General features: G+C 39.9%; 1 protein-coding gene across 1 annotated transcript in view; it reads right to left on the bottom strand.

Annotated features, from left to right (window-relative positions):
- Positions 1–26298, bottom strand: part of LOC113406402 (glutamate receptor ionotropic, kainate 1) — a 214823-nt gene that overhangs the window by 58000 nt on the left and 130525 nt on the right. The window contains exons 5-8 of the mRNA XM_026651092.1: positions 22684–22737; positions 20341–20514; positions 15510–15653; positions 267–374 (exon numbers count right to left, since the gene is read on the bottom strand). Coding sequence (XP_026506877.1) covers positions 267–374; positions 15510–15653; positions 20341–20514; positions 22684–22737 — 480 coding nt within the window. The remainder of the gene's footprint in view (positions 1–266; positions 375–15509; positions 15654–20340; positions 20515–22683; positions 22738–26298) is intronic.

The following is a 26298-nucleotide window of genomic DNA, read 5'->3' as shown; positions in this document are numbered from 1 at the left end:
CAGGCTTTAATCTTCTGCAGGGCAGCTTCCTCGCCCCCTCTTGCTCCTTTGCTCTCTCCCAATCTGTGTTGCAACTTTAACCCAAACAATGTAAAAACTAGGACGAGCTTTTTTCAACCATAGGAAATGTAGGTCAAGAGGAATGGGCTTCAAGATATCACTGTCAAATTAGGTTTTCATCCTCATGGTTTATGAGGTCCGCCTTTCAGTAAGCACAGTCCCACTGACTGTACTGTGTGGCTCACAGTTTGAACACAGTTAGTTACCTTTTCTGTTCCTTCCTCCTTGAGACTAATAATGTCCAAATCAAAATCCTTTCTTAAGCCATCTGTTTTGTTGAAGGTAATGCGCCCTGTCAAACCATCCCACCGTGCCTAGGGACAAATGAAAAAACACACTTCCATTTAATGTTTAGCAACAATTATTCTAAAGCCATCAAAAATGTTACACTTATTAGCGCACCAGAGGGCTGTCCCCTTGCCGGGCCCATAAAAAGGGGTGGGGCCAAACCTGTCCCCCACTACACCCTGCCAAGTAGACTGAATGATGTGGAGAAAATCACCAGGGGAGTTTTCCTACCCCTGAGCACTCCCCCTCCCCCATGTGTTTTACTGTGGCACATTGTGATCTGGACGTCAGCTGTGATCGTCTGTAAAATGTTGCTGAAGCCTCATTCCCTTCCTCACCAGAATCGGTGGGGTTCATTAGCTGAACCAACTAACCATCCAAAGTTGCCAGAGCATCCAAAAACAGTCTGATTTTGGTTTTCCTCTTTAAAAGTGACACTCATGTCACCCCTGCCAAATCCACTACAGGAGCCCGATGCACAGAATCTCAAATTTCACCTAGCGCTGGTAACTTGTGAAGGGCTTTCATCACTCAGTGTTTGGACTGTTGAACAGATTGTGGTTAAATCTTGTCTAGAGCCAAGGGATTTGGGTCTTAATGCCCTTAGACTCCTCTGAAAATCTCAACCTAAATAACTTTGTTCAGAACATTTTCTGGAGGACTATGTTCATAACTAATATACATGCAGCTGCAGTGGTCACTGAGGAAGTTGTTTTGTTTTATTGAAAAAACATGAGACATATCTTATTTATAATTAAAATAATGCTCTTCAAATCATGACCCCAATTCTGCTTCCATAGATATCCATGGCACAATTCCCATTGACTTCAATGGAAGCCAGAAGCAGGCTTTCACCGAGGCTGGCAGAAAGCCCCGTGGTTTACTTAAGTTACACTCAGGTCTTTAATACAAGATTTAAATGGGGCATAGATGGCGCATCAGAGTTTACATAGACTCTCTGGATCAAGGTGCATTTTAACATAATTAAATAAAAATGCATCTTCACAATTTCCTTTAAACTTTAATATCAGGGAAGAAAGTAAACGGGGACATTTGTTGTACACCGCTACCTCGATATAACGTGACCCGATATAACAAGAATTCTGATATAACGTGGTAAAGCAGTGCTCCGGGGGGGGTGGGGCTGCGCACTCCGGTGGATCAAAGCAAGTTCAATATAACGCGGTTTCACCTATAACGCGGTCAGATTTTTTGGCTCCCGAGGACAGCGTTATATCGAGGTAGAGGTGTATATCAGAGTATATTCAGGTAGGGTTATTGTATATAACAGTATATAGTAGATACAACCAAGGATAATTCTGAATTGTGGTTGTCAATTCTCTGTTCTAAAACAACCTCTAATGAAGTATAAGATTGCTACATCTTGTGTTCTTTCCCAATATAAACCAAAGATTTGCACCTTTTAAAATTAGACCCATATGCTATATTGCCTGCGGATTTTGGTCCCACCACTGAATCTTATCAACTAGAGAGAAGGATTTGATGGATTTTAAACTGAAAACAATTGTTGTAATCTATTTTTAGAGACCCCCCACATTAGATTAATTTCTTCAAAAGTACAAGGAAGATATAAATTATGACATAGCTTCCACATACATGCCAGCCTAATAATTCTTAAATTACAGGCTTTTCTGCTATGCTTTTCTTTTTTTTTCTTCATTTGATTGATCTTAGGTAGCTTTTAAAAAAGATGCATAATAAAATCAACAAATATAAATTACAGAGTAGTGTAACCACTTCTTGTTTAATCTGTACATAGTTCTGAATCTTCAGGGATTAATCTCAGACACGGGATTGCCATTACCATGAATCTCAAGCAAATCTGCTATGGTTAGAACTTGTCTCTAAATGTTATGGCAGTAGGGTGGGATTTTCGAAAGTGACTAAGGAATTTAGGAGCACAAGCTGCCCATTCAGCGGGCCTTGTGTTCCTAAATTACGCAGGAGTGTATGAAAATCCCACCCATAAACAATTAAACATTTTTTTTGAATATGCAGCTCATATTTTGTTTCGGTGATGTAAGATACTAAAATGTGCATCTGACAAGGAACATGTTGACGCATTTTGTTTTATGAGACCAGTTCAATTTCTTCTTCTGACATGATCACCATCACTTAGTTGTAATGATGGATCTTGTCTAAATGATCATATTTTTTAGACAGTGATTTGCCACTAACAATTCACATTCGTCATCACTGTATCACATACCTCACTCCTCCATTAAACGTATTATGGTCTTGAATAAAAGAACTACCAGTAAAATTTTCAAAAGTGACTTAGCAGCCTAAATCTCATTGAAAAAATCAATGTGACTTGTGCTCCTAAGTGTCTGAGTTACTTTTGAAAGGAGGATTTAGGATCCTAAATCATTTAGGTGCTTTTGAATGTACATAATTCCATTTCTGTCTGCAAAGATACTGTAAGAATAAAAATGGGGTATTTCCAGACAGTCATATCATAACCTTTTTATGCCCTGAATGCCCTATGAAATTATAGAAAGCCTTCCTCAAAAACTGATGGCAGGATATGGGCCAAAGACTACCCACTTAGGTTCAAATCCTGGTCCTTTTGAAGTCAAATCTCACACTGCCTTCAAGATATGCTCAGGGAAGCCCTATGGCCTATGCTATACAGGAGGTTGGTTTTAGAAATGGTCAGACTAGATAATCACAGTGGTCCCTTCTGGCCCTATAAACGATGAATAAGACCAGAATTTGGCCCCTAAAATGAAATATGCCAGTTCCAAGAAAGAATAGTCCATATTCACTTCTAGGGAAATGATCAGGTAACTCCAGGATGTTGGAGCATATTAGGTATCATATGGTCAGGCAAATGACGGAAAATCAGTTACACAGTTCTCAAATGTAATTAACTAACAGAAATGAAGCAGAACTTTCAGTACAGTGAGAATTCACATAACTGTGTAACAGTGCAGCAAGATTTCATGCTTTTATATGCAAGATTTATAGCAATTTTAATGTTTCTAGTGTCATTCCATGTTAAATGTTACAAGGTATAATAAAAGTGAATCAGAATCTAATCAGGCAATTCATCAAAAGAAATAGCTTTTTTGCACTTTGTCCTTGCTTTTGACTCCAGTAGAAGTTAGGCACAATTTAAAACGCGGATGTATATTATCTTCCACTTAATTTTGGTTGCTTTGAGTATGGCTGTAGCTTAATTAAAAATACTTAATTTCATTAATTTGTGTTTGCAGTATCCTTCTCTTAAATCTCAAACTTAGGGGCTGCATCCGACAATAGTACCATGGTCAAAAGAGGTCAGGAAATGAACTCCTACAATGCTTTTCATTCGGGGTCTTGTTGGCAGCAGTAGGACAATGCAGTGATTAACAGAGGTTCACAATCAGATGCACTACTCTAAAATAATATTTTATCATGTGATTAATATTTTCATTTCTACTTTCTTTATATTTTCAGTTCATCAACCACAATCAATATTAAGCCTTAGTTCCATCCAAAGCCAATCAACAGATCAATAACAAAGTCAATAATTTCAGTTGCAATCAATTTTCAGTAGCTGACAACTTTAGAGTTCAAATCTTTGTACAACAGATGGGTTTAATGTTCTCTTGTGTTTCCGATAGACTTCATTTTCCATTTTCAAACCTGAGCGTTAGCAAGGTATAACTAGAGCAAGTAATTATAATGTGTAGTACATATAATACTCTTAGTGTCATGAGGAATAAATATATATTTATCTTCAGGAGGAATCTCTCTAAATTCAAATCTCAATGTTACAAATGTACCCAGACAATCTTATGTTTAGACCATGCTCCATTACCATTGACATCAAAACATTAATCCTTTCTCAGGCAGCGTGATGGGGCATACAAACCCCACTCTGGTTGAAATAAGCAATACAGTGTTTACACTGACACTTCGTTGACCTAATTACATTGACCGTGACTCTACACTGCTCAGGGAGGTGGTATTACTATATAAGCACAGAGAGGCACTTACGTTGGCGGGAGCCAAATTTAAGTGAAGACACTTCCACAGCTAGGTCAATGCAAGGCAGCTTACATTGACCTAATTGTGTAGTGTAGACCAGGCCTCAAAAAGAGGTATGCCCTGGGAGGAAGTCAACCTGCCATAACTCTGCCCAACTATTAGTTTTATTTTTATGATTTATTTTGATTTATTTAAAATATGTCTATCCAAAGTACTTCAATTAGCTGCTTGCAGCATTCTCTCTCGCTCACTGGTTATGTCTAGACTTCAATCACTGTGGGTGAGTTAATCTAACTAGCTTGGGTCTCAGAGCAGTGAAGCCAGCATGAGCTGCATAAACCCTCTCGGAACTGTGCGTAACTATTCACAGGGCCAGCCTGTGCTAAAGCTGCTGTGGCTTCACTGTTCTGGGATCTGAGCTAGCTAGATTCAAGCTAGCTCAGGCACGTTGACTTGAACTGCAGTTACACTAAATGATTGCTGTCTAGACATACTCTCTGTGAGACTAGTATTACAATGACAGTCATCGGTAGTGGGGGATTTTAGATTTCAGAATCTCAGCTTCTTCAAAATGCCATAGCAATAGAAAGATGTAATCAAGCAATCTTTACTTCTAGGATCTTAAATTATCCCCAGAATATTTACTATGGGATCTTCAGAGAGAGTCTATAACAGGGCTAAAAAGAAACTAGATAAATTCATGGAGAATAGGTCCATCAATGGCCATAAGCCAGGAGGGGAAGAGATGGTGTCCCTAGCCTCTGTTTGCCAGAAGCTGGGAATAGGCAACAGGGGATGGATCACTTGATAATTACCTGTTCTGTTCATTCCCTCTGGGGCACCTGGCATATCGGAAGACAGGATACTGGGCTAGATGGACCTTTGGCCTGACCCAGTATGGCCATTCTTATGGTCTTATGAGAGACTTGATGTCTGTACATTCCCTCTTTTCTATTGATTTTTCCATGTTCTCCAATATTCTGTGTAACGTGACTTTTTCCTGGACCTGTCCCTTGGTTTTCCATTTGGCATCTAATCAAGCACTGCCTCTTCAATCTTAAGCTTCATTTCAACTATATCAAATTTCAACTATATCCAACTATATTTGTGGGTAATACACGAATGGGAAACACCGCAGGTCTCCATGATCTATCCATAGGTGGTGGTGGTTTGAGAAAAGCATGGGAGAGGAGGAAGAGCCAATGTATATGTGTGTGAAATATATAGAATATGTATGAATATATGTGACTAAGTACTTGCAAAACGATTAAGGTCCAGGTTACCACAACTTTAAATTAATAGCTTTTAAAAATAACCAGCCCAAATGATCACTAAATATGGCCGTTCGCTGGACTGCTTGATGTAAATGCTGCTTTAGAACTACACCCACTACAGAAAATTCATTCTCTTTGCCATGCATCATTGAGATGCTGCACAACATCAAGCTCAAACTCAGTTGTGTGAAAGGTCTTCTGACATTTTGCATCTGTCACAGGACAGTTGAATTATTATATAATATTAAAGCAGACCAAAGGGATGTTAAGCTGTATCTTGTGTGGAAATGTGAAATATATCGTTGGTTACAAATGCTAAATGACTTTGTCTCCCTTCTCCCAAAAAAAGCCTTGCAGATATAACTAGGCAGCTATAAATAGCACTGTTATTGACCTGAGAGTGTCACAAAGCTGACAATGAGCCACATTTGAAAAAACAATAGCCTCTACATTTTGCATAGTCAATTACTGTGCTTGCAGGTGCAGCTGGAATTTGAGCATTTAGGGCCGGATCTTAGAATCATAGAATCATAGAATATCAGGGTTGGAAGGGACCTCTGGAGGTCATCTAGTCCAACCCCCTGCTCAAAGCAGGACCAATCCCCAACTAAATCATCCCAGCCAGGTTTTCAACAAGCCTGACCTTAAAAACCTCTAAGGAAGGAGATTCCACCACCTTCCTAGGTAATCTTAAGGCCACGGAAGTTAGTTGGAGCCTTTCTATTGACTTCAGTGGGTTTTGGATCAGGCCCTTAAACTGTCTATTTGGACTCTCTCCATATTGCTTGTGTAAAATTATGGATGCAAATTCAGAGACTTGGTTGAGGCCTCATTAGAAATGTGGATCTTGAAATCCAGTTTTCCTGTAGACAGTGAGCAGTTTTCTCTGTGTAATAGAAATTTTGGAAAAGGTCCCCGCTGAAGATAATGGAGTTATGCTGATTTGCACCAACTGAAGATCTAGCCCATTGAGTATGACTATATGCTTAAAATGAAGAGATCATTCATGGTCTAGTAGTTAGAGCAGAGACTAAAAGTCAAGAGGCCTTGGGATGAATTCCTGACAGTTGCAGATGCTTGGCACTTGTCAAGGTCAGGCCTTTAGTTGTGTCATTGCTGCCTGACTATACCAAATATGTGAGGCAAAATACACTAACAGTGGTGTAATAATCATTCACCGTCTCTTTCCTCTTTCTTGTACTTATCTCTCTCTCCAGCCCTTTGTCTTTCTTAAACTTAATAGAAAGTTTGAGGAGGAGGAATTCAACAGCAGAGTTTGAGGGAAAACAGATTATTCCTCTCCTTTGTCTTTATCAGCACTTCCTGATACAGAATGGAAGGGTGACCATTTTCTCTGGCTTTGACTTAATAGTCAAATGTGTGATCAGGACCCTATTGTGTTAGGTGCAGTACAAATCCAGAGGTAGACATGGTCGCTCCCCTGAAAAACTTACAATGCTACACTGGAAAACAGAATAAAATTCCAAGGGTTATGAGAATTAATGCACATGCTGGGAAGATATAACTGATATTATTTGATTGGCAGTGGTAGTTAGGAAGTTGATGAGAGCTGCTTTTCTCACTCTTAGCTTTTTGCTTAACTAAGTTTTGCTTTTTGACTAGTACTATTGAGCTACTATTTGTCTTCACAACACATTATTGAACAGATATTAGAATAAGCTCTTTATCAATTTTATTACTACTCTCTTCAAACAGCATTTAGGGCTGGTCTACACTGGGGGGGGGATCGATCTAAGATACGCAACTTCAGCTACGTGAATAGCTTAGATTGACTTACTGCGCGATCGATGGCTGCGGCTCCCCCGTCGACTCCGCTTCCGCCTCTCGCTTTGGTGGAGTTCCGGAGTTGACAGGGAGCGCATTCGGGGATCGATTTATCGCGTCTAGACGAGACACTATAAATCGATCCCCGATAGATTGATTGCTACCTGCCGGATTGGCAGGTAGTGAAGACATACCCTAAGTGACAGTGCTGAATAGTTCAGCAAGCCCAGTGAAAACAGTTCTCAGACAAGACCAAAGTCTGGAATTTGATAACGCTTGCAATTTTATTTTGCTGTTTTAAGTTGATTGTAAAACACAGTTCGATGTAAAGCTATATAGAGTGTATTGTATTAGGTATGTGATGGGCCCCAGTTTTCTTTTAATGCCACCGTGTTTTAGAAATGCTTCTCAGATATACTGTTGAATCACGTGTCTTTCCCATTTCTCATATCGTTTTTATCAACTTCACAAAATGTGTACAATTCAGGTGTCTGAAAGATTTAGACAAACCTTGGTTTACTGTACTACACTCATGGACAGGAAATACTGTAGCTCACTTCTCCAAGACAAAACTTGCTAACACAGTATATAGCCAATTCCATTGTAAGCCATGTTGAGCAGTAATGAATAAGAGAAAGTTTGATCTTCCTTTGGTTTATTAGTCTGCAGTCAAAGTCCCTGATTTTTTAGAATTGTAAAGAGATCCCTCATAGTTAACTGATGATATTGCTTTTGGTTAGAGTTGAAATTGTAATAGAAAAGCTGCTTAAATTCTCTCATCAACTGAGGGCACGTCTTCACTACCCGCCGGATCGGCGGGTAGCAATCGATCTATTGGGGATCGACTTATCGCATCTAGTGAAGACGCGATAAAATCGATCCCTGATCGCTCTGCCGTCGACTCCGGAAATCCACCGCGGCAAGAGGCGGCAGCGGAGTTGACGGCGGCGCGGCAGCAGTCGACTTGCCACCGTCCTCACAGCCAGGTAAGTCGACCTAAAATACGCAACTTCAGCTACGCTATTCACGTAGCTGAAGTTGCGTATCTTATGTCAACCCCCCGCTGTAGTGTAGACCTAGCCTGAGTGACTCATACAATTAGTCTTTTTACTAAAGTTGACATCTTGGGGGTTAAATAGCATAGTGGGTTAATGCATTACCTTTCCTCTAGCTAGGATCAAATCCAGCACAAAGAATTAGAGAAAAAACGTTTGATGGTGCAATTTTATCTGCCCCACCTAAAACCCACCACATTTGGCAGCGTCTTTACTTGGGAGAGGTCCAGGACTGAGAGGGTGTGAAGAATATCGCTAATTAGGATTGAAGTGGGAAGGGAGAGTTATGTGGTGAAGCTTGTTTATATACACTAGCTCTGACCCCACTTATAAGACTCTTATTTTCATGAGCACCATGTTCACCTAGTTTTGAAAATAAAAGTTGGAGAGCTAGTGAAAGAAATGGAGGCGAGTGGATTTCTCATGAAAGCTGAAGTTCTTTGAACTGTTCAGCAACACTCATTTTCAGAGCGGTTTGGGCTACATGGTGCGCAAGAGTAGTGAAGAAAAGTTTTGAGTGTGCCATTTCAGTGTGAAATTTGACAAAATGATCCCTAATTACTTGAGGGTGACAATTCAGGTGTCCTTGTTTCAAAGTCTGTGTTGTGAAATGCCTTTGAGGAAATTCTTCTTGGATACATGTCTTCAATGCTTAAATCAGACAGCTTAAATTTCCTATCAAATAAAATACAAAGGGGAAGTGGGTTGAGATTTGAGGGAAAAGCGTAATTTTGTAAGGTATTCTTCCCACTAGGAACTAGGGTATTGTACATTTTTCAATTACCATTACCAAAGTGACAAAGTGCAGCACAAAATATTAAAACAATTATTATTTATGTTATGGTACAGTACTATTGGTTAGTATTAATTGGTTTGAGACTGGGATTCCATTGTGTGTTATACACTGTATAAGTAGTAACATAAGAACATAAGAACGGCGATACTGGGTCAGACCAAAGGTCCATCAGCCCAGTATCCTGTCTACTGACAGTGGCAAATGCCAAGTGCCCCAGAGGAAGTGAACCTAACAGGCAATAATCAAGTGATCTCTCTCCTGCCATCCATCTCCACCCTCTGACAAACAGAGGCTAGGGACACCATTCCTTACCCATCCTGGCAAATAGCCATTAATGGACTTAACCTCCATGAATTTATCTAGTTCTCTTTTAAATCCTGTTATAGTCCGAGCCTTCACAACATCCTGAGGCAAGGAGTTCCACAGGTTGACTGTGCGCTGTGTGAAGAAGCACTTCCTTTTATTTGTTTTAAACCTGCTGCCCATTAATTTCATTTGGTGGCCCCTAGTTCTTATATTATGGGAACCAGTAAATAACTTTTCCTTATTCACTTTCTCCACACCACTCATGATTTATATACCTCTATCATATCCTCCCTTAGTCTCCTCTTTTCCAAGCTGAAAAGTCCTAGCCTCTTTAATCTCTCCTCATATGGGACCCGTTCCAAACCCCTAATCATTTTAGTTGCCCTTCTCTGAACCTTTTCTAATGCCAGTATATCTTTTTTGAGATGAGAAGACCGCATCAGTCCGCAGTATTCAAGATGTGGGCGTACCATGGATTTATATAAGGGCAATGAGATATTCTCCGTCTTATTCTCTATCCCTTTTTTAATGCTTCCTAACATCCTGTTCGCTTTTTTGACTGCCACTGCATACTGCATGGACGTCTTCAGAGAACTATCCACCAAGATCTCTTTCCTGATTAGTTGTAGCTAAATTAGCCCGCATCATATTGTATGTATAGTTGGGGTTATTTTTTCCAATGTGCATTACTTTACATTTATCCACATTAAATTTCATTTGCCATTTTGTTGCCCAATCACTTAGTTTTGTGAGATCTTTTTGAAGTTCTTCACAGTCTGCTTTGGTCTTAACTATCCTGAGCAGTTTAGTATCATCTGCAAACTTTGCCATCTCACTGTTTACCCCTTTCTCCAGATCATTTATGAATAAGTTGAATAGGATTGGTCCTAGGACTGACCCTTGGGGAACACCACTAGTTACCCCTCTCCATTCTGAAAATTTACCATTTATTCCTACCCTTTGTTCCCTGTCTTTTAACCAGTTCTCAATCCATGAAAAGATCTTCCCTCTTATCCCATGACAACTTAATTTACATAAGAGCCTTTGGTGAGGGACCTTGTCAAAGGCTTTCTGGAAATCTAATTACACTATGTCCACTGGATCTCCCTTGTCCACATGTTTGTTGACCCCTTCAAAGATCTCTAATAGATTAGTAAGACATGATTTCCCTTCACAGAAACCATGTTGACTTTTGCCCAACAATTTATGTTCTTCTATGTTCTTATGTTTCAACTAATTCGCCCGGTACTGACGTTAGACTTACTGGTCTGTAATTGCCGGGATCACCTCTAGAGCCCTTTTTAAATATTGGCGGTACATTAGCTATCTTTCAGTCATTGGGTACAGAAGCTGATTTAAAGTACAGGTTACAAACCATAGTTAATAGTTCCACAATTTCACATTTGAGTTCTTTCAGAACTCTTGGGTGAATGCCATCTGGTCCCGGTGACTTGTTACTGTTAAGTTTATCAATTAATTCCAAAACCTCCTCTAGTGACACTTCAATCTGTGACAATTCCTCAGATTTGTCACCTACAAAGGACGACTCAGGTTTGGGAGTCTCCCTAACATCCTCAGCAGTGAAGACTGAAGCAAAGAATTAATTTAGTTTCTCCGCAATGACTTTATCGTCTTTAAATGCTCCTTCTGTATCTCGATCGTCCAGGAGCCCCACTGGTTGATTAGCAGGCTTCTTGCTTCTGATGTACTTAAAAAACATTTTGTTATTACCTTTTGCTTTTTTGGCTAGCTGTTCTTCAAACGCCTCTTTGGCTTTTCTTATTACATTTTTACACTTAATTTGGCAGTGTTTATCCTCCTTTCTATTTACCTCACTAGGATTTGACTTTCACTTTTTAAAAGATGCATTTTTATCTCTCACTGCTTCTTTTACATGGTTGTTAAGCCACAGTGGCTCTTTTTTAGTTCTTTTACTGTGTTTTTTAATTTGGGGTATACATTTAAGTTGGGCCTCTATTATGGTGTCTTTGAAAAGTGTCCATGCAGCGTGCAGGGATTTCATTCTAGTCAATGTACCTTTTAATTTCTGTTTAACTAACCTCCTCATTTTTGCATAGTTCCCCTTTCTGAAATTAAATGCCGCAGTGTTGGGCTGTTGAGGTGTTCTTCCCACCACAGGAATGTTAAATGTTTTTATACGATGGTCACTATTTCCAAGCAGTCCTGTTATAAAACTGCATTCTTACACCCATCTTCCAGAACAGCCTCAATAGCTTTCTGACTAGCAGAAAGGTCAGGTGACCCAGACCCAAGTCCTCTAATTAGACAATGGGAAACATAGCTAATATGTTTTCCACCATGTCCACATAGGGTTGCAATGCCTTTAAAGTACTAGTCTAGTTTCTTTTTTAGTCCATGACTGCAGACTTTCCAGGTCTAGTGGAAGCACTTGAAGATGCTGATCTCTGTACTGATGAAAGATCATGTCTAAGGAAAAAAAAAATTTTGTTCTCAGAAAATGTTATGTGCTCATCAGCTAAATGGTCTGGAAGTTCCACTCAGTGTAACTGAAAGTTAGATGCACATCACCCCGTATGGAGTGCTTTTGTATTTTTAGCCTCTTTCAAACTCCTATTATCATTTCTGAAGAGAAAATGACTTTTTTTTCTTCTCTGGGCAATGGATTGGGGGGGAAGGGACAGCAAGCCCAGAAACACTTCAGAGACAAATGAATTAGAAGGTCTATGGAATCTAAGGACTGGTTTACACTTAAAACTTACTTTGGCACAGCTATGATGTCAATCCCCCCAACCCACAGTGTAGACACAGCCGACAGAAGAGTGTTTCTATTGACATAGCTAATGTCATTTGGAGAGGTGGTAGTGTTACACTGGCAGAACAACTCCTATTGGCATACGCTGCATCTACACTAGGGAGCTCTTTCGAGGTAGGCTCAGTAGTGCAAACGTGTTATGCTTTAATTGGTCTATGTAGATCCTGCTGGTGCACTTTAACATAGTGCTATTTGAAACAGTACTACATTAAAGTACATTAGGGATCCGTTAGTGTGCACCAGACACATTCGTTAGCGTGCGCAACACATTCGTACAGTTTAGAAATCACATCCCAGAAGAGTGCACTACCCTACTGTGTAGACAAGCTCTAGATTGAGATCAACAGTGTCCTATTTTCTTCCAGTGAATATGTGGGAGAGGGAGATCACATTTGCTACAGACATTTTTTTTGGAGCTAGTTTTCTGTCATGAATAGCTGCGGGAAGAGTAGAGCATGGGCAGGGAGCTGTTATAGGGTTTCAAAGCTCTGCAGCGCTGCCTGCTCCACCTGTAAGCCTCCCCTGACCTCACAAATACTATGGCCCTTATTGCCACAGGCTGTCCCTACAACAGCCTCACAGTGTCACCTTCTGCTCTCCTCTCTTACAGCCCCTGCAGGAGAGGACCTGCCATGCAGCAATTTTGAACCCCACTGGAACGAGGCACTTTGCTCAATGGTACTTCCACTGCCTCCTGCAAGCTCTTCGGGTCACTAAATGTAATGTGGGCTTCTTTCTGCTATTGTACACCCCTTCTCCTACAGATCCCCTCCTGGGGAGTCCTATGCAGTCCAAGAGCTGCTGCATGCCTCCTGTCCTCTTGCACTGTGAGTAAAGCTCATGATAGTATCCTCGCTCCTTCCCCATCAAACTTTTCAAATAAGGTCCCTGGGGCAAGGGTTGCTCTGGTCCTTACTTTATCCTTTTTAAAGGCAGAAGCTTGGAGGCAGGTACAAGAAATCTACAGAATTTCCCTTGTGGGGGAAAACATAGGAAAAAATAGGCAAGAAAAAGAGGGCAGGAAGGTAAAATGGTTATCAGTACAGCAAAAGAGCAAAAGAACCAATGCTTTGGGAACCTGTGCAGCTGCATAATCAAATGATAGGTAGGGACCTACCTATGACAATCCTTGAAGGAAAGAGCCCTCAAATATTCTGAGAAGCTGCCTGTATCTTGTCTATATTTTATGTGACTTCATGTTCTGGCTGCAACTTGCTTCCAGAGAGATTCCTGATCTCAGTAACATGCCACATCATGCCAGCTACTGTCTATGTATCCCTCAGCCAGCCAGTTCTGTTCCACTTACACAAGTGCAATATGGGTATAGCTTTGATAGGAATTAAAGCTCTCTGAATGAAGGCAGAATTAGGCTCCAAATGTGGGGAAAAGGAAAGAACAATCACTTCTGACTGCTGCCTCCATACAGCCTTTCCTTTGCAGGAAGAAGAGTTCTGATTTTTACTAATGAGATTCAGTAATGTAAAATAAACTTGTGAGAGAGTGGAAGCACTTCACCCATTTGACAAGTGGGGAATCAGCCTGACAACGGCGGTCAAACAAAGGTTCACCCCAGTTTCTACAATGGTAGCAGATGGTTCTTCCATAATTTGATTACTGGCTAGCACAATTTAGTGAATGATGAGTACCCCAACTCCATAATAAATATAAATCAAGCAGAAACACGGGAAGTCGCATGGGAAACTTGATCGTGCCTGGAGTTTCTTGCTACATTTTTAAGATGGGATAAAGTTGTCATTGAAATGCAGGCAGCAGCCTTGTGTTTGTAAACCAAAGCTCCTAAAGGAGGAAAACAAGATAGAAATGGATATTCTAACTGTGACGTTGTGCAGTCTATATGGTTTTATAAAAACATAATAAGAAGTGAATATAATGTAACTGGAATCGTTTTATAAAAATATGATAAGTGAATATAATGTAACTGGAATATGCTTCATGCAAAAGGTCTCTTGTAAGGTATCATTACAAAGCTTATAATCTACTGAGTGTGATCATCCTATTTGTATAAATGTACCACTCTTGTATCTGAAACTAGAAATATGAAATATAACTCTGAGGGCCTATTGTAATTATGCAAAGTGTGGGCCATTAATAGTGGTTTGGAATCTTGATGACTCCCATTAACCAGAACCATTGTCTGCAGATAGCTGTGTTTACCTGTTAGTCTTCCTGTATATGTGTGTGCTGGCAAGTGGGTAATGAAGTCTTGCAGTGACATGTGATCATGTCACCTGACCTGGAATCCATCTCTTTAACCTGGTGCTTTTCCAGTGGGGTGGGGGTGGAAACCCAGAGGGACAAAGGGTTCCCGCCTTATGCAAAAGATATATAAAGAGGTGGAAGAGAACAAGGCGGGGGAGGAGCCATCATGAAGAATCCCCTAGCTACCACCTGAGCTGGAACAAGAGCTGTACCAGGGGAAAGAATTGTGCCCAGGCCTGGAAGGTGTCCAGTCTGAGAAAAAACTTACTGAAGCATCTCTGAGGGTGAGATTATCTGTATTCAGTTTGATTAGACATAGATTTGCGCATTTTATTTTATTTTGCTTGGTGACTTACTTTGTTCTGTCTGTTACTACTTGGAACCACTTAAATCCTACTTTTTGTATTTAATAAAATCACTTTCTACTTAGTAATTAACTCAGAGTATGTATTAATACCTAGGGGAGCAAATAGCTGTGCATATCTCTCTATCAGTGTTATAGAGGGCGAACAATTTATGAGTTTACCCTGTATAAGCTTTATACTGGGTAAAATGGATTTATTTGGGTTTAGACCCCATTGGGAGTTGGGCATCTGAGTGCTAAAGACAAGCACACTTCTGTGAGCTGTTTTCAGGTAAACTTGCAGCTTTGGGGCAAGTTATTCAGTCCCTGGGTCTGTGTTGGAGCAGACGGGAGTGTCTGGCTCAGCAAGACAGGGTGCTGGAGTCCTTAGCTGGCAGGGAAAACAGAAGCAGGGGTAGTCTTGGTACGTCAGGTGGCAGCTGCCAAGGGGGTTTCTGTGATCCAACCCGTCACACTAACAATAGAAATCAGAACGTACAATATGTTCCATAGTGGCATGTAATACAGAATCCAGTGCAATAAAGAACAAAGAGAGAATTACGCTGGCTGTAAGCAGATGGTGTACACTTGCCTCTTTTATCAGATTCATAAATCTGGGTCCAAAACGCCATGGCTTGTGTCTGTGGCACTGCAGGGAGCTGACAGTCATTTGGGAGGCACGCTGGGAGGCCACTGCTACCATGTAAACAGCATCATACATCAGAGCTGCTTCAGTCTGCATGGAAAACAGAAGGGGGTTCTTTAATTTACATCCTTCTTCCCCCTCCCCTTTTGTCATCTCAGAACGAATATCCCATTCTACTTATGAGAGATTAAGCTGCTGCTTTTTTGCGACTCATGTGAGTCCAAAGTTAAAACAAGAGACAGGCCTTGTTTCTTATGCTTTGTGTTGATTTGTGCTACCGGGTATTGCTGAGCAAAATATTTAACACTCAGGTGGAAGAGTGGTCTAGGCGCAGGAATGAGGAGATTTGCATTTTATTCCCATCTCTGCTGTAGATTTCCTGTGTGAGACCAGGGAAGTTATTTGGGGTGGAATTTTCACAAGTGCATCAGGCAAAATATTGAAAAGACAAAGTGATTTAGGAGCCTAAGTCCCATTTTCAGAAGTGCCTTAAAGTCTGATTTTTAAAGGTATTTGGGTGCCTAAAGATGCAGAAACTTGCCTAGTGAGATTTTCAAAAGTGCAGTCAATCCCACTAGTTGCCTCTCTATTTTCAGGTGCCTAAATACCTTTAAAAATATGTCCTTTAGGCACTTAGGCTGTTAGGCTCCTAAGTCTCATTAAAAGTCTATAGGACTTAGGAGCTTAAGTGTTTAGTCACTTTTGAAAATGGGACGTTGGCACTTTTGAAAACTTTACCCAAAGTGTTACTGTAAGCCAATGGCAATTGTGTCACTGAGGAGTTTTTGAAAATCCCACCCTTACTCTCTGCCTCAGTGGTCCCTTTATATAAAAGGGGGATAATTTTTACTCACCTCACAGGGATGTTGTCAGAATTAATTCATTAATATGCTACATTATTTATTATAAAAATACTAATTCAGAAGTAAATTTGGGCCTAAGAAAATACTAATGACTTTGCAGATGAGAAACTGGACTCGTTTATATGAACTACATAACTAACCCATTTTTTATTCTTTTCCCCCGGTGTTCCTTTGGGAAATTAACAGCTTTGATTCTTTGTCTGTTTCATTTACCTAAGTAAATTACAATGGCATCAGTCTTATCAGCACTGAAGGCTTTTGCTGGCAATCACATGTGATCTGAATGTACTTGCTAATCTTAATATACTGCAGAGGAGGAATCACTCCTGACACCCCTGGTCAGGCTCTGCGCAAAACAAAGCTCCCACAATCAAAAGCTAATCAAAAATGTTATAAATGGTGAGATGCACCGCAGGAGACGATAGCAGCTGTACTGTGGGCCAAGCGTCTTTAAAAGTTCCAAACAGATCCTGTTGACTAAGATCCTAATCCAAAGCCCCACGAAGTCAATGGAAAGACTCTCATTGACTTCAATAGGCTTTGGATCAGGCTTGAAATTAGGCTGACTAGGGCACATTCATCTAGGGTTTGACTCTATTTCACTGGAGTTATACCCAGGATGAATTCGGCCTAGAGAGTTTGAGGATTTCTGGTAGAAATGCTTCAGAGCAGATCTCAGTTTGCATCACTATAATGGTCAGACCATACCATTACTCCAAAATCAGATGCATATATTGTTTGTCAATGGCAGCACTGCCTGCATTGGTACTGTTGGGTATGAAGCTGGAAATGGTTGATCAAAGTTCACTGCTTTATAATTGTTAATATTCATCCATCTTGCTGTGTGACATTGAGCCAGTCACTTTACCTCTCTGTCTGTACTTCCCCTCTGATCCTTTGTTCGTTTCTCTATTTAATGTTCAATCACATGGCTGCACTGAGGAATGAGAGGGCACCTTGCTCCGCTGCATGGGCAACCCATTCTGTGGGTAGCTATGCAGGGGGAACAGAAGTCTCTGTGGGATCACAACATCTCCCGCACTGTGCATGTGGTCAGGAGAGAGGGGAGAATGACTGTGCACTGGCCAGGATAGCTGTCCACGTGCACTGGGAGATGTATGCTGTGCCAGATATAGACCTACTACTTACCTACTGGAGCAACCAAGTGGCAGATAGTGACATAATCCCAATAATCCCCCAAATACATTCCTGGAAATGCAGTTTGAGTGGGGAAAGGCTTTACTGCTGTGAGGGTTGGTAAAATATGGCAGTGGATTGTTGGTAAGAATCTGGTCCAGTGTTACAGCAATGAAAATCATCACCCTCTAATGGTAGTTGATGGCCTATGTGAAATGAGTTGGTTTGTTCTCCTTCAATTTTTAGTAACCACCACTCAATGAAAAGGCCAAACATTGTGTTGGCATGGAGACTGCAACTGCTTTCTTATCACTAGTAGCCAGCGCTGTTACACTACCCGGCCAGGGTAGTGCAAGCTTGAACTGCTGCCCGTGCTAAACCTGTTCTCTGGTTCGACAAATTAACTTAGTAGGCCTGTCAGCCACCTGTCATTCACTTAAAAATACAACCACATAGAAAAGTCATAAAAACCAAATCAGGGGTGTGCATTGGTAGGGTGTTATAGACATGGCTAGGACACTAATCAAAAAGTGACAGTTTTATCCAGGTTTCACAGTTCAAAAATGATTGTGATTATCACAAAAACATTTTGCCGGCTGCTAGTTGATGTGGACTAGAATGAGCTGATATTTTGTAGAAAACATTACATTAAAAAAAAAGGCCACTCTGCATTCACAACAACAAACATGAGTATATACAGACATTTCTAGTTGGCTAGCCTGAGATCTATGCATTTCCCAGAAGATCTCAAAGCATCTGTGTGGTTAAAGCCATTCCAGACCATCTTGCGTAGCCTGAAGAGCAGAACACATCAGAAATTCTGTGTAATGAACTGTCTTGAGTGTTTCCATGTAACTTTTGCCCTTAATATGGGTTTTTCTATTAAAAAAAATGATAGCGTCCTACCTCTTCTACAATAGTTAGGCAAAATAGGGTAAATCAGGGGCAGAGATTCAGCCTTTGAATTTCTCATTATTTTGATTTTAATATTTTATTTAGATGATTGCACAGAAATCCAGGTATCTCATTGTGAGAATCTTTCCATTTTCTCCACACCATGCAAGTGCCATTTTGTGAACTAGAAGGGACAAATCTTGCATTAATATTAGAAAGTTTAATCATTGTCCTGATAATGCGTAACTTGTCATTTCCTCACTGTCTAATGAATTACAGCAGTCATTGGCGATCCCTTGAGGCTGAAGATGATCTCTTTCACGGGTCATACGTTCCATGGGTCCTTAGGTGGCTGAGGAATCCGCTCCTTGAGTCACAGGCTCTTTAGCACACATTGCAGGTGGTGTTGGAAGACAAGGTTGGGCCGTGATTGCTGCGTGACAGTCGTCTTTCCTTTCTTACAGCAGTATTATAGCTCTCTACCTAACTAAATAAGTGAACTTGTTATGAATGTTTAAAGTAAGCGCAGCTGATTAGTAACCTTGTCTGTTTATATTGCCTCTAAGACATCTGAGCAAATTTTGACATATGGAAAAGGAAGGTTCTGCCTAATAAAAGAAGAGATCTAAACTCTGTCTTGGACCCCAATCCCGCAATCAGATCTGTGTGGGTGAATGGCTCTGCCTGCACGTATCCTATTGCAGGACTGGGGCCTTCCATTGTAAATTCCTAGGGACAGAGACACTATCTACTCCATCTTGTATATTGCTGTAAGCACAGCAGTAGTGCTTAAAAGAGAATTTTTTTTAAAGTTTTGCTGAAGATAGTTGACCTGGGAAATTCTCTGTAACGATTAGCGTGTTTCAAAATGACACCAGAAATCATTTTGTAATAAAGTCTGGTTCCATACTGCATTCCACATCATTCAATTCATGTTAAGAATGTTATCAGATGCTGGAAAACAATGCCAAAATCCAGAACCATGTTCGTCAGACTTAATCAATTGAATTGTTTTTATTTGTTCTTTTGATCCTTTGAAGGGGAACCCCCACACACATTTCTCAACAAGATGATACCTTATACTTATCTCTAAATTACATCTTCAAAGCCAGAGTGCTGCTGTAGATGATCGGAATGGAGAAAGAAGGCACTTTTCCAATTTAAAAATGCTATTACCTGCCTACACATACAGTATCTTTCCTTGCAGATTACTAATACTATACCTCTCTGGAAGTTTTTATCTCCTCTTATATTCATCAAATTCTGAACTTTCTTAGAGAAATGAGGCTGCTGCAAGTGCATTTGACAAGAGAGAGATAAATGATAAGCGCAAAGCACCTTGTCAGAGTGCTGTGTAACTCATCTATTCATGTGAGTGTCACTGGTTGTCACATGGCTAACTTCAGCATTGGTTAAAGGAACGAATTCACTACCGTGGTCAAGAAAAGCAATAAATAAATAAAAATGTTAAAAATGCCTCTTTACCTCTATGGATTCTCTTCCAACATTTGGAAAATGGAGTAAGTGGAAAAGCAAATGGGAAACTTCTACCTCTGCTTAAATTTGGTTAAACTTTCGACAGTGCATACTGAATTCTATCCTATAGTCCTACTCATGTGAGTATTCCCATTAACTATTTATGTAAGTAAGGGCTGCAGTACTGGGCCCATAATGCTTGGGGGAGTTGTTGGCCACCAAATTACACTTTAATTTTGTTTCCTAAGTGTCTTCCTTTGCTGTCTCTTGCTTTCTTCCCCTCTACCGATCCAGATAAATATGGGGAATTAAGAACAAAACATCTGTGTTTATCCTTGGATTGGAATAGAACTGGAAAGGCCTCTGTAGCCATCTGCTATAAGTCCAGGCTGTGGTTATTCACTTACTGTCATCATGCCATCCAGGAGGCCAGTTTCTGGTTTGGGCGGTGCCTGCAGCCGTTCCATCGACCACTTTTCAATAACTGATGTAACCTGTGGATTGTCAATGTTGAGCAGGCGAAACCCGGTCATGTTTACTCCACTGTATCTGTAGGGTTCCAGATCTAATGCAAATAGATCCTAAATCATCGTTTAAAAAACAAAAAGAAAACACATTTTCAAGATGCTGTATTATTTTTAGAGCAAACTATTTGTCAGTTACAATCAAAGATGCTTGAAGCCTAAACTATACAATTTTTTGTCATTTTCAATCAAATACTAGTATATTTTTTTCCATTGTATCTCTTCCTTCTGCACTCCTGCAAACAATAGTCACAACATTTGTGAAGAGGGTTTTTTTTGTTTTGTTTTTTACAAATCTCATACCTGGATTGTTGGAACATAAAAATCAGTTCCCCACAACAGCACTATTCTACAAGCAAGCTGCACTTCAATATCTGGTTTTGATTTATCAGTCCTGTCATAACGTTACAGCTATGACAAACCAACATGAAGAATTGGTTGGCCAACATTAAGTATACTTCTCAATCCTAGGAATGAAGATACCAGATGTGGAGAGTAATACAGTTTTACGACTTGCAAACCCCATTTTTCTCCTGCCTTGCCAGCTACAGGTAACTTGCTGTCAGTGTGTCTAATGTATGTGTCAGGCCAGTGCAGAGTAACTCCATGTGCATTAGACACTTGAAGTTTGCAGGGCAGGAAAATAATGACTACTGTAAGTGACATAATTCCATGACACTTTTCAAAACTGTATGTCCTGCAATGAAAATATGAAAGGTGCTTGCTAGAGCTGGTTTGCATTTCAGAACAAAATCTTGCTGATATCAGCAGACCAGTGAAGCAACAAATGATCAGGTCATGACTATGTACAGTCATCACCCTTAAAGTGTCAACATTTACAACATCACAGCGATTTCTTGCTCTGAGTGTAGGGGATATACAGCATTGCCCCAGATATTGTAGCATGCCAACTGTCTGGTAAGTGCTGACTTTTTAAAGTTGAATTCACTAATCTTTTACAAAGGAGGGAAGCCCACATCCACTCTTAAAATGTGGTGTGTATTTTTGGGGGAGATTAGGTTGAGTTGTATGGGAAGTTTTTCAAGATCCTGTTTCAAGTTCTAAACATTCAAGGCAAGATGTCTATTTGGCATCTCGATGGAGTGACTTCAAGAGTGATGATGGATTTCACTTCAACATAAATGTTTATCTGATACAAAGAAATAAACAAGTTTATGCATAGGAAGTGATATGCACCCAACACTGTAGGCTGTGTGCCACTAATCTGGGTTCTCTCCTCTACCTGCGGTTTAAAATGAAAATGGATCTCAAGTTTAGATTTCAAAGAACAAATGAGTGATATATTTAATGAAAATTCAAATATTCATATCATAAAAGAAATATGAGGACTCTTCTTCTGTAAGCCTGAAACTTTCTTGTAGTTCCATATTTTTGTTTCCTTATTAAATAAAACTTTTTTAGCCATAGGTTTTATTTGTGAAACACTTGGTGTCACACAACACACACCAGCCTAATCCACTACAGCTGTTGACCTGCAGCTGAAGGACCTTGACTACCTTCTAGTTGCAGCACAGCTGACAAACTCGGAGCAGAGGGAGTGGAAAGAGAATAGTGTTATAGGCCCTGATTCAGTCAAGTATGTTGGCATGTGCTTGACCCCCATTAAGTTGGACCTAAACACATGCTTTAAGTCAGGCAGGTGCTCAAGTATTTTCCTGAGTAAGGACTGATTTGAGCATGTACTTAAAGTCTTTGCTGAATTGTGGCTTTAACATAGACTGTGCAGAACAAGAGATGGGGCTTCATCTAGAACACAGCAACTCAACCCCAAATGGCAAAGTTTGGATTTGCTCCAAACTTGAATTTCTGGTCTCAGGCCCATTTCTATAATGGGGTAACACAAAACCCTATACCTAACCCCCACTCCTCTGCCAAATCTGAACTTAATTATTTGGACTCATCTCTACACACTGAACTTCCTCAAATGTGATTTTGTTAATGGGCATTTAATTTTAATTTTTTTTATGGAGCACAGTAAGAATTAGTGGTGGGAAAATGTTGGCCAGTTCTGCCAATTCTGATAGATTCTTCAGGACATCACCACCACAAAATACTGGCTCCTGCAGTAATAATAATACTTAGTAATTTTCTAGTGTTTTTCATCTGTAATAGTGAAACTCAAAACTCAGAGGGAGATGCAAGATTTCAGCTGTCTTCACTGAAATAGGAGAACCAATGTTATTATCAAAACTCAGTATTTCTTACCAGTGTTGTAAAAAAGTAGTGATAGTATTCGGTCATCATTCCCATGGAAAGAATCTGTTGAAAAAGAAAGTCAAAGGGTGAAATTGACATTCTAAATAAGAAATAGCCTGAGTTGACCTTGTAGTAGGGGCTTTCAGTGATTAAGGTTATTTCACTGTCTTTTGAAGAGCACAAGATCAACTTGGAACTATAGAATGCAGTTTACATTGACTACAATGAAAACTGCACTTTTCTTAAGAAGGAACATATGTGATTTTTGATTAAAACTAAAGATTTTCATTACCTCTCCTCAAGAAAGAGAACAAAGATTGAAAAAGTTTAGGGAAGGGAAAACTGGCTAGATATTTGGGATGTGGGGGTGGTGTTAAAAGAAGTGTGCTGTTGTTTAGTCTGGAATGGAGATGCCTTGGAGGGAATGTGATTGAGGCATACCAAATGAAGGGGAGAGAATACTGATTTGACATTCCTTATAATGGGAGAAAAAGACACTCAGTGAATGTGTATGGCAGTAAACTTGACAGAAGAAGAAATGATTCTTTAAATAACACATAGTCAACTTGCATTAAATTCTGCAGGAGGTCGCCAAAGCAAATAGTGCAAATAAATAAATACATAAATAAAAAATGGATCTGGAGTAACTTCAAGTGCTAATACAGTCTGAAGCTATGCAAACTGAGACAGTGTTTCAGTGGTAATTAAGCTTTGTTTAAACACAAGCTGATTACCTTTGTGAGTTGAGGAAGGAATTCTTTTTCTGCCCATGTCATTAAATTGGTCTACTGGTTAGGGTGCATTAGAGGGTGATTACCTTTGTCAGATGGAAATAATGGAAAACCACATGAAAAATAAGGGACAACTCTTTATTTTAAGACTCTTTAGGGAAACCATTTCCCTTAACATATCACATGTTTTTTCTCTCAAGTGTACATTTCTACTGCCCCCAGCTCTACAATGCAATCATCATAAACTTCAATTTAATGTTTAAAATGGTACTTATTAGTTTTAATACATTTCAATACATCTTTTTTTAAATCAATTCACAAAACTCTTTACATGTACAAGTGAAATTAATTTTAATTTGAAGCTCAGCCTTAACAGAATCAATATTTAACAGGTTTCTACAATCTGTCCAAATCTGTTTGCAAAAGGAAAATATTCTTTTCACTGCTGCATTTGAGATACAAAGGCACATAATAAATTCTTCCTAGTATTTCCTTACCTGTGTTTCAAGTGCAAAAACACAGGCCTGGGGTGGAGAACCTTCTGAACATTTAATATCTTGTTTTAACAGGCAAAGTCTCAAACAAGAAGCCACATCCATGATTTTTATTTCAGGTGTGCAAATCAGTGCAGTCTTAGGACAATATAAAAGGAGAACTTTTTCTTTCTTTCTTTCTTTCTTTCGCTTTGTGATTAAGCTTTTGTTAAAAAGCCTAGGTTTCTTCAAGCTGAATTCTACACTGAAAGCAAGGTTTAATGAACAGTGATATTGTTTAGTGTTTTTCTTCAAAGGTTTGATTCAGTATTTCCTTACTTATGTGGCAAATCAATTAAATAAAAGAGCCAAAGGACATCCCATAAAATATCGGAGGGGTTCTCATCCTAGTGCATTACAGGAATGGGGGTAGGGCTACCCTTCCTTTGAGGCTTCAGGAATTGGCTGCTACTGCAGCTATGATACCAAACTAGTGCCTCTCCTATCCTGGAGAATTGGCTCATATATAATTAAAATGTTAGTATTGGCCCATGTGTAATGGGATGTTCCACACTCTCAATTCTATTTCTTTTGCATTTATCTCCACATCCACCCACACAGTACAGTAAAAAAAATGGAGTCCTTTTGGCACCTTAGAGACTAACAAATTTATTTAACGTATTTATACCGGCTCCTGTATTTTTTACTTCATGCATCTGATGAAGTGGGCTCTACCCCACGAAAGCTTATGCCCAAATAAATGTGTTAGTCTCTAAGGTGCCACAAGGACTCCTTGTTTTTTTTCTGATACAGACTAACACAGCTTCCACTGAAACCTGTCACAGTACAGTAAAGTGGCTCGAGTGCATTTTATTCTCTGGGATCATGTTGGGAGAACTAATTATGACATGAGAGCTAGTTTCTCATCTACATCAACGTGGTAGCACAGGCTCAAAATAAACATTATTCAGACCTGCTCTCAGCAAGGCTAACATAAGTGTTATAAATAGTATCTTTAGAATATTTATAACAAATGTTTGTATAGCTGTTTGGCATACCAGAGCTAATAACATTCTTTAACATGCCCAAATTCTCTTGTGTAGACAAGGCCTCTATATACCAATTGTCTGCTAGCGCAATTCCTTGGTACAAATAGAAAAGAACCCATACTCTTAAAATTGCTGGTAAATAATAACAATAGGTCAGTGTGCATCCAAGATGGCTGATCCACTTCCAACTGCTAAAAATGAGCCAGAAGTTAAGTATTTCATTTAATCACTTCATTGAATTTATATTTCAGGAGATTTTTTTTTAAATTTCTTATGCTAATTTATTGCTTGTGAAAGGAGGCAAATTGACAGTCCTGGAGATTGATGTCCTTTATAGATCATATTTGTGTATGACAGCAAAAATGCAAACTTTGCCATGACATCCTGCCAATGTGACCCAGTCTGACTCAGTTCTGGGCCTGAGGTAGTTTCCTCTCTATGCCAATTCAGTCCCTGGTGCTATATTCCTTTATAAATCCTCTAATTCATTTGGTCCCCAACAAAAAAGTCCACAATCAATTAATTTTATTAAGTCAATATAAAAGCAAGAACATTTACATTTTCAAAATTTACATATATAAATATTTACATTAAAATAGTTTATTATGTATGGTTTCAATTTAGCCTTGAGAGAGAAAAGCAAACATGAGGCTTTGATGAACACAGCATTCCCATTCCAGTGTCTAAAAGCAGAAGCGTGAGATGCAATCTGCATAAGACACTTAGGTCCATAAGATACTAAGACATTTAGGCCCAGATCCACGAAAGGACTTAGGCATTTAAATGAGAAGTTAGTTCAAAATGTAGGTGCCACTGAGATCCTCAAAACCCCGGCTTGGTTGCCACCTAATTCCGTATACACCTAAAATCCTTTGGTGCCTAAATTTCCTCCCAGGCACCTAAGTTTCTGTCACGGGGCGTGTGCACAATGCCTCACTGTAGGTGCCCAGATACCTGAGCCCCAGCAGGATCCTCAAACCAGGTGAGATAGATGCTGCCCTGTGTCTCTCAACTATGGGGCCCAATTTGGTAGGCATGCTCTGAGCACTCCTACTGGATTAGGATGCACACCAGGCTGGTGATAGTGCCACCGCCTCCTTTATAACTTTTAGCCCAATAGTAGTCACTAATATGGGAGACCTTGATTCAGTTCCCTTCTCTGCCTGGTCGGGAGAAAGGATTTGAACAGGAGGTCTTCCACCTCTCAGAGTGCTCTAACCGCTGACATACGGGATGCTTTGATGTGGGGCTCCCTCACTCGCTTACTGGAGCTGTTCTGCTTTGTATAAATAAATAGTCATTGGAGCAGGGGGAATGGACCCTGGACCTCCCATCTGAGTGCCCAATCACCAGGCAACAGACTCACTCTCT

Source organism: Terrapene carolina, unplaced genomic scaffold, assembly GCF_002925995.2.
Source record: "Terrapene carolina triunguis isolate 2854851 unplaced genomic scaffold, T_m_triunguis-2.0 Scaffold30, whole genome shotgun sequence".
Lineage (NCBI taxonomy): Eukaryota > Metazoa > Chordata > Testudines > Emydidae > Terrapene > Terrapene triunguis.
This window is presented reverse-complemented; position numbering and strand designations above follow the sequence as displayed.